The following is a 9257-nucleotide window of genomic DNA, read 5'->3' as shown; positions in this document are numbered from 1 at the left end:
ATTACAACATAATTTATGCCCAATTCAGATTCCTTTATCACTAAATACAAAACAAGAAATGTATACAAAAATTAGTGAAATACATTCTTCCATTCTAAAGGCCTCAAGTACAAATGTTGTCAAGAATTGCTCCAAAGAAATCATCTCAATATACATGCACATTGTAAAAAAAAAGTCATTTTATTATTAAGAACATAAGACTTAAGCTAGTTTCCACCTGTAAGCATATAAAGTTTAAATTAAATTTGTAATAACTCCAAAACTTGACGAAATAGCAGGGTATAGCAAGATGTACTACCATGCAAAACAACGACTGAAGCAACAAAAAATGCAACTTAAAACAATAAGCTAAGAGATGAACGAAGAGAAAATTCCACTGCCAAACAGAGTACTCTATCAATACCTAAAACCACTGTCAAACATACTTAATAAATTAAACATGTTTACAATTAAAGTGTAAATAAATGCCGCTCAAATGAATGGTTTCTCTTCAATGATTTTAATTGCTAGTGCAGGATCCTTGGGTTAAAGTTTCTGAACAACAAGCCTAAAATGAATAACCTGCTTAAGTTGCACTAGACAAAACATGAATGAAGAAACCTAACCTCAACAGAGCATTGTCTATCAAAGATAGTTAGAGCACATGTTTAGACTCTTCATAAGAAATATCATCAAAGAATTTCATTAAGTAACAAGGCACCAGCCAAATTGAAATCAGATTTAAACAACTATTTACTAGTAATACTTAAATTAATAAGATGCTTTGAGACTTAAGTACTCGGCTCATAGATATTTAATTAGTGGATATGCCATTAGCCAAGTTGATGAACCAGAACAAGTAAAAACATAGTCCAGTTGATTAAATGCAAAACTTTTCTCTAAACCAAACTACTGGTCAACATAGATTTGTGGAATTAATTTCTCGTTTATGAACCAATGACTGGAGTAAAACTAGAATTCATGTAAATAACAATGGTAAGGGCATATAACAGTGGTAAGTCCAATTTATAGATTTATTGGATTTGGACTATATATACAATGACAATGGGAGAATTCAAACAAATAATTGGCAATTGGTATAGAAAGTACTGCCATTTCTAACTATAAAAATCAGTATCACTAATCATGTTAATCTAGTGAGATTGAACAACTATATAAAATAATACTATAAAAATCCCCACACTGCCAGACTATCCTTTACAACTTAATATTAAGATCCTGTAAACTAAAACAGAAAAGAAGTTAATTACAGCTCTAAACTAAAACAGAAAAGAATTAGCTAATGCTTTCATACTTTTATGAAAAATGTGATTAACTTACATAGGATCCTGTAGATAGTTACCTCTCTAAAAGTTTCATTATAGTTGCCTCATCCAACACATCCTTGCATTCACATAGAAAAGCACAGAACTCTTTTATTATTGATCGGTACTTTGAACAATGCATGAGAAATTTCCCCAAAAACAAAGGCCAAGTTTCTGGGATCAAATTCATAAAAATCAGAAGTTTCGAGAACTTTACCTAAATTTGACCTCAGATTTTCTGACTCCTAATTTCCAGCTCTCTTCTCAAGTTTTGGCAAAAATAATTATGTAACTTAAAAACTGAACATCAATTGCTGTTTCATGTAAACACAAGTTATCAAGCTAAAAATCAACACGAGAGCAAATGAGCAACAAGTTGATCATGTACAAACAGATAAGGCATCATCAAGAGAGGACCATGCAATAAGGTCTAAAATTATGTATATTTATCTATGTATGGATACGGCTAAACAATAATCTGGCAACCATGGAGATGAACCATAACAGTACAACCTGACATGATTATCAATCCTTGTAAAGATGCACAGCATAAAAGGGCACACCAGGAAAACAGTAATATAAAATACAATGAGCAAATTATTCTTAATTAAATATCCTGACTGTATAGATGAAACTAACCCAGTTGAAGTGAGCATCGGCATCAGCTTTTTCTGGTTGGTGCGACACCTATTAACAAGCTCAACTATCACTTCATCTTTTACAGCCTGAACAGAATGGCAAAAGAACCACATTAAGTTTCAGGGATAAGTAGCTCATAGAGATTAAAAAAAGGGGACAAGTAGCTCATATCATAGATCATAGAGATGAAAAAAATTCATTGCTCATACCGCAGAGTCTAGTGGATTTACTGCCTGTAGCATGTCACTTAGGAGTTCCAGAACATTCTGCATAGCCTCCATGCTTGACAAGCTTTATGAAAAAAAAAATCAGAAGACAACAAAATTTCAATGATATCATAAACTATGAAATAGTCTTCAATGATATGCTTGAAATGGGCAATGGAAAATTCATAAAGAAAGGAGAAAAAGCAATATAGTTACCATTAAAATGAAGTAAATTTATAGAAAATATTAGGCAAAATGTGACTTGAAGTAAATCAGCAAAAGCAACCAAGAATGAATACAATAATACATGTTTAATAGAGTTATTTTACTGTGTTATGGAAAGTAGACTTTCTTGTAGTTAAAAGCAAACCAATTTAGTCTCAAATTATAAAATATCCATGCTTTGTTGGAGAACTATAAAATTATTTATATGAAGTTTCTTAGTGACTTTCCCTTCCCAGTGCCTTTTTGTTATTTTGTTTCTAATTAGTTCATTTATTTTGAATAAAAAATGAAACTAATACTTCCTTCTGTGATGTGTGAGTTTTTTTGGAGGTGTAATAGGTACCAAAATTATCCAATAAAAAACATAGAATTTTGTTAAGAAGTTAACTAGAACAACTACTTACTTATTAGCTATTGTATTTAAATTTAATTACTTGATGCTCAAACAATTGAGTACATAATTAATCAACTTTTTAATTAATGTGGTGAGACTTTATAAAAATTAACTACAGAGAATAATTGAATCAACAAAAAATATATATTATATGCAAATTAAATAATGTACGTGTAGTGGCTTCTTTTATTTTATTTTTGTTTGTTTGAGAAATGTAGAGGCTTCTTTATTATGTACATTAAAAAAGATAACTTGCAAATTACTAGAACACATGCACTAGAAACTAACAACACAAACTACAATTCATAAACTAAAAAAACACTTTGGATTAAAAAAGCTTTGGGCATTTATGTTTGTTTTGTTTAAAACTTATCTGAAATCCCACTAAATGTAGCTCAATTTTGGAAACAAAACTAACATAAACGCTAAAATCAACAACTGAGCTGAGCAAAAGTACCATGAACTCACCTCAATGCACAAAGCCTCATCCGAGCCTCCAATTGATGACGACCCTCCCAAGAATTCGGCATCCGCTGCTCGAATCCAACGTGAATGGTCCGGAGTCCCGACTTGGCGAGGATCGAATCGGTCTCATTACTAGCTCCACCAGCCTCCACCACGATCCAAACGAGCAGGACAAAGATTAGACAAAAATAGCAGATGGCAGATAAAGACAGCAAACCTACATGCCAGCTGAAAATTGGTGACACATCTCATTTAAGATCTGAAAAAATCCAAGAAAAATAAAAAAAAACTTCCAAGTTTCAGATGTCAAATTGCATACATACACAACTAGAAAATAAAATTCAGAGACAATCCCTAACTTTTCCTTTGCAACCATTCATAGTAAACATGAGTTATAACTTATAGACCATCTCTCTAGGCTCTGCAAAATGAGCAATACAGTATGACAGAATTCTTTAGTGTCATTATTAATAATATTACCTCTGGGGGATGGACATATTTATCATAACTATTTGAAAGAATCCATTGATGGTTTCCAGTAAATGCAGCTCGCCCAACTATTCTGAAACCTCAAAAATATATAATTAAATAAATATCAGAAGGCATACACTTCATTACAAATTACAAGGTAGTCACATTAAATAGTTAAAAAACTTAATGGAAGATGGAAAATGCATACCCTTCACCCACTATATTGACCTGATTACTAATCATCATTTTGTTAATAAGTGCCGAGACTTGATCTCCCACTTGACTTCCAAGCTGAGAAGGGCAAGTTTCAGATGACATCAATAGTCTTTCCCACTCTCCAAACGGTAGCTCAGTACTCCCAGCTCCACAAATGCTTGCAGGCAGAGAAGAATTTGAGGATTCATAGTGATATTCTTCCCATATTAGCAGCCTGTCAACAAGTAAAATTCTTCATCCTTAGGGCATATTAAAAGGTAAAGAAACAGTCCAGTACCAAGAAGCATTAAACAATATTATATATTGATTTCCAAGTACCTAAAGTAGTCTCTTTTTCCCAGTAATTTGAGCATAAAAAATAGTTAAAATTGCATTTTTCAAAAGCCTGGACAAAGACAAAAGGAACTGATTTTTCCATCAAATTAACCGCTAGTGGAAATTATTAAAATTTTCTCCCCCTTGAAACAACAAAGTAAATCTGAATAGAATCAAGCATCGCAGACCAAAATCTGAACCAAAAGATTTTGAGATATTTAATGAGTCAGGCACAGAGTGGTTAGTGAACCTATAATGAACATGTTTTTTTCACTGGGAATCTAGAAGGCAAAACAGAACAAAGCAAGACATAACATTCCAAAAATAGGAAACAACAAAAATCAGATTACGAAACAAAATCTAGAAAACGATAATAGTTAAGACTTTTCACATGTGTATCATATCTTAGAACCAGAAAGATATCACAAACCCTAGTCCCCAAAAACCCTTTAAAGAAAAAGAAATGACCCAACAGATCTACTTTGTTTGGCTTCTGAGAAAACATGGACAAAAACGGAAATAAAAAATGAAAATTTTCTAAAAACATCCATATTTTGCAGTTGATAAACTAACTCAATTGAATCTAACTCACGTGTTGAGCTTCTTTCTACTCATCCAAACCAGGGACAAATATCAGCCAAAGAAAAGTTATAGAACTACTTCTACACCTTTAATTGAGACCAAATTATTTCTCAACTAAAACTTACTTAGGGTTTTGGCAGCCGATCTTCCAGAACACAGCATAAGACAACTGATTCGAACCGCAAAGAGTCTTGAGCACCTCTTTTAGCAGATACCCCATGTCTAACGGAGATTTCGGAGCTCAAATACTGGCTATCTAGTGTAACAAAAATGACGAAACCCACACACGAAAAAAGGAGAGAGAGACAAAGTGAATAAGAAAATATAGAAAATTTATATTTGTGTGATATTGAAAATGTAACAACAGACACATATTGGTGTAGGTTCCGTAACATTTAAAAAATAAATAAATCCTAAATAAGGAGTAACAAAAGCAACAGTGTAACACTAAATCTTCAGGAAACACTGCTAGAACCATTGGAGTTAAAATATAATTGCAGCTGCATCAGGGAAACATAAATCAAGAATTTGATTTTGAAGCTTCTCTCCAAATAATATACAATATGGACTAGCATCCTAGAAACACCAATGACTCAAGAAATCAAGGAAACTGGACAAAAAAAGGACTTCTTAAAAAAACATACTGATGCATACTCACACTTGCTTGAAAAACTTTGAGGTGTTAGGAATGTCATCATTTGTAGGAGGCAAGGACTTTGTTGCTAACTCATGAAGCATAGATTGCACAGATAAAAATTTCTCCCTCAGCATGACATTGTACTCGTACAAACATTTGAGATTCTTTTGAACATCAGACATATCCATTTCTGAAGAATCCTTCAACTCTGTAGCAAACAGCAACAAAATGGAATAACTACCGAGGCAAAGTAATCCAAAAATGGTTAGAAGAATTTCCATAAAGAATGAAAAAACATTTGCTCTCAGGCTTATGGCTTCAGAAATAACATTTCACAGCACCCGTCCTTGCCTCAAATAGGATGGCAAAGAAATGGACTAGCGATCAAAACTTCAGAGTAAGTTGTTACCTAAGGTAGGTGGTAGAGGAATGTTGGCATGAGATAAAGAGAATGAAACAAGCTGGGATGAACTTTCCTTGCATGATCCACTGGATTGTTGTTCTTCCTCATGTTTCTGTGACTGGAAAAGATGAGCATTTCAAAATTATAAAATTCACGAGTACTTGACACACAAAGATGTGATTACATATACATTTTTAAACCAGAAAATATAAAGCAAATAACACCCAAACAAGGAGGCAATGAGCTAGATATTTATATCAAAATATCATTAAAAAAGAGGTTGATATGCAAAATATCTCTAATAGGTTTGCAAACTAAGAGTGACATGGGCCATATTTTGAGCAACACCACAGTAAGTAAATATTTTGGACTGGCTTTTACAGCAAAAACTTATGGAATATGGTTTAACTTCACATTGTCCATTTAAAAAGCTTGTGGAGAACATTGGACCTTCCAGTGGCAGCTTAAGATGGGACCAGAGACTAAGGACAGACAGTAGAATATCAGTAAAACGACCACCAAATATAATGTATTGACCGAAATTTATCATTAATAATGATGATTATTACATCTCCCAACTGTCATTTTCCCTTAACTAGATAAACAAATTGAAAGAAATACTAAAATAAAACCATACAAATTATACATATCAATGCTATTATATATATTTTTACAGTTTTTCTGATACAACCCAGAATCAATATCAACAAACCAACCCAAATAAAAGCTTTAATTTTCAATGAAAAGAAGAACAAAAATAGGTATGACAAACCCACGTTTAACAGAGAATGTGTTTTAATATGCAAGTGTATATGGTTTTATAAGCAAAATTGATTTTTTTAATTAGTACTCTTCACATTTTTGTATTTGGAAATGTATCAAAATAAAGTTATAATACTAATAATTAATGAACTTGTCTTCCGTATTCAAAATGAAGTATTTGAAAGTCAAAACCTGTCATGCATCATGTCTTAACTTAAAGATAGATGCAATTTTTTTTTTTTTAAAATGATAGATATAGAAAAGGTACTCATTCACTCAATTTGACTTCTCACATTCATATCAAACACTGCAACAATATATAAAAGTTTTTCTTCAGTAATAACCATTTTTAAAAAATGTAAAGAGCAATAAATGATACAAAGACTTCAAAAAGGAGATCTCCTTTTTATCATCAAAGATAAGTAATGTAAAAAAGATTCACACTCACACAGAACACTAGAATATTGCTAGCTATATGGCTTCTTTTTAGAATCCATATGTAACTTCAGCATACATGCACTTTTACATAATTTCATCATAAAAGAAGAGAGTTAGCATTACCATTAAAGTTTGGAAATAAACTCTATTGAATGTATGCAATGCAGGGAATACAATTTTAATAACAAAAGTCTAACAAAGTAAACTATACAAACGATTTACTAATATTTATCAAAACATGAAAGACACATATAATGTTATCTAGTTTCTAAGTCATAAATAGCTTAATTAAACATAAGCTTATGTGTTCATACTGCCAATGTAATATCTGGAACTAGCTATATATGTCTGATTTGCTTGATAAAATCTTAGCCCTATTAGTTGTCAACTAACAAAATCCTCTATAGAAATATTGGATTGACAGTACTAGTCCAAACTCATTAATTTTGAGCCTTTTTTCATAGCTTGGTAGGTGCTAGAGACTTAGAAAGAGGAAACCAATTGTAACATAACTAGAGACTTGATTTGGATAAAGACATCTTTTCAGAATAATTTAATTGCAGTTTGCATTTAAGAATCCAAAACGTCTAGTCAAATAGAGCATTGAAACAAAGAATAAAAACCATCAAACATAATCATAACTAGAGACTTGATTTAGATAATGAAAGAGATCAAAGGTTCAACAAAATAAAACAAAGTAGAGTAACATTATATATTACTTTATTACTTTTATTTAAAGCAACCAGTGATTCTGGGTAATTCATAGCTTCATTTCTGGGCTACATTCATCTGCACGTATATATACATACATAATATTGGACAGGTTATCAATGAAGTAGTCCGGCTTGCAAATATTGTGCCAGGGATCTTTAGAAAAGTTGTGAGTGATGTTCAGATAAAAGGCAAGTCTTCAGAATCAAATTTCTATTATGTGATCATGAGAAATGAAATCATTTCTTCCTCCATAAATAAAAAGAAGATGAAAAATTACTCACCAAAATATATATAAATTCAATCCATGCTAAAGCTAAACTAAGAATCTGTCATATATATTTGCATACGTTATATACATAACTCTCTTCTCTCTGTAATATTAATTAGATTTAGAAAGGTATAGTAATATCAGTAAAACAAAAAAAAAAGACTGAAGACACTTTACCTCAAAGCTGAAAACCACTTCTTAAATTAGCAGCAATCACTCTGTTTATTAACAAAGTCGTGTCAGCTACATATCATATATTATATTCAACTACATATTCAAATTACTCCATATATTCACAAAGGTGTGTCAGCTACATATCCCAATTACATATTATATTCATATTTGATACCCAAAACAAATACGAATCCAACTGAAAACCTCTTCCACCTTCGACTCTCTCTCTATTCCAACCAAAAGCTCATTTAAGAGCACAACCTCAGAATATACATCAATACTTAACAAAGAGAACAGCACAAAAGATCATCAAGATTATATTCGACAGTTTCTAAATCAAGCAAATATCTAACAAAAAAAAGTTTAATCTCAAGATTTAAATGATACTAGGATCATCCTCCCTCAAATACGAATCCAAATGAAAATCAAACTCAGAAGAACTAGCAAACCCAACAACCTAACAATAATTGGAGTGAAGGAGAGAGATAAGTTACCCCACAACTTGAGAGCCACGTCAACCATTGACCCAATTATTCACTATGCCACTGTACCTGCAAGTAGCAATAAGCAGAGAGTGAGCGTTAGAAGGAGTGAGAGATTGAGGGAGAACAACAGAGATGGATACCTGCACCTCGACGCTGCCTAGCTAGGTTTGAAATGGAGCAGCCCGCCGAGCCTCCTTCTTTTCTTTATGTGTGCTAAGAAAAAAATGAAGCCCTAAGCCCCAATCTGAAACAAATGATATTATTTGACGACGATATAGAGATGAAGTCCGACCAAGGGTTTATTGGGAGGTGACGACGATAGCAACGGGAGCTCCAAGGGAAAAAATCAAGGTTGGGCTGCGCAGCTTCGAGAGGTTGAATGCAACGACTTCGTGAGCTTACATTCCTACCCAGTTCGTCCAAAACAGGGTAAGCTTCTCTGTTGGACCAAACACAGAATCAAAGAAAGTTGGAAACTAAAACCATATATGATGATATCATTATGTGTGTTATACCTGTTCTCTGTTCATCTTTTCTCCTGACTTGGTAGCATGTCTAG

At 32.6% G+C, this 9257-nt stretch overlaps 1 protein-coding gene and 1 long non-coding RNA gene across 6 annotated transcripts; both read right to left on the bottom strand.

Annotated features, from left to right (window-relative positions):
* Positions 1-3217: 3217 nt before the first annotated feature.
* On the bottom strand, positions 3218-5136 carry LOC133793908 (transcription factor LHW-like). 5 transcript variants are annotated; one of them, XM_062231148.1, is made up of 4 exons: positions 4943-5136; positions 3913-4134; positions 3714-3802; positions 3218-3450 (listed from the first exon to the last, which is right to left on the bottom strand). In XM_062231148.1, exons 1-3 carry the CDS (start codon positions 5035-5037, stop codon positions 3742-3744), a joined length of 378 nt encoding a protein of 125 aa, XP_062087132.1. In that variant the 5' UTR covers positions 5038-5136; the 3' UTR covers positions 3218-3450; positions 3714-3741. The 5 variants fall into 5 exon arrangements, with proteins under 5 accessions (XP_062087132.1, XP_062087130.1, XP_062087129.1 ...); XM_062231146.1 differs by having other exon boundaries at positions 3220-3492; XM_062231145.1 differs by having other exon boundaries at positions 3222-3450; positions 3714-3795.
* A 2619-nt stretch (positions 5137-7755) lies between these two features.
* Positions 7756-9050, bottom strand: LOC133793907 (uncharacterized). The gene is made up of 3 exons (XR_009875018.1): positions 8839-9050; positions 8708-8764; positions 7756-8257 (listed from the first exon to the last, which is right to left on the bottom strand). It is a non-coding gene; the product is annotated as an uncharacterized LOC133793907 (long non-coding RNA).
* Between the last annotated feature and the right edge of the window lie 207 nt (positions 9051-9257).

This window comes from Humulus lupulus, chromosome 8 (genome assembly GCF_963169125.1).
Source record: "Humulus lupulus chromosome 8, drHumLupu1.1, whole genome shotgun sequence".
NCBI classification, from domain to species: Eukaryota; Viridiplantae; Streptophyta; class Magnoliopsida; order Rosales; family Cannabaceae; genus Humulus; species Humulus lupulus.
The sequence above is the reverse complement of the archived record's forward strand: the minus strand, read 5'-3'. Positions and strand labels throughout refer to the sequence as shown.

Excerpts from the sequence above, each read along its gene's own strand:
- LOC133793908 (XM_062231144.1), bottom strand. The coding sequence starts at position 5,037 with ATGGGGTATCTGCTAAAAGAGGTGCTCAAGACTCTTTGCGGTTCGAAT. Across the intron at positions 4,135-4,942 it reads ATCGGCTGCCAAAACCCTAA|GCTGCTAATATGGGAAGAAT; the intron begins GTAAGTTTTAGT and ends ACTTGTTGACAG. Across the intron at positions 3,493-3,713 it reads AATATGTCCATCCCCCAGAG|ATCTTAAATGAGATGTGTCA; the intron begins GTAATATTATTA and ends GGATTTTTTCAG.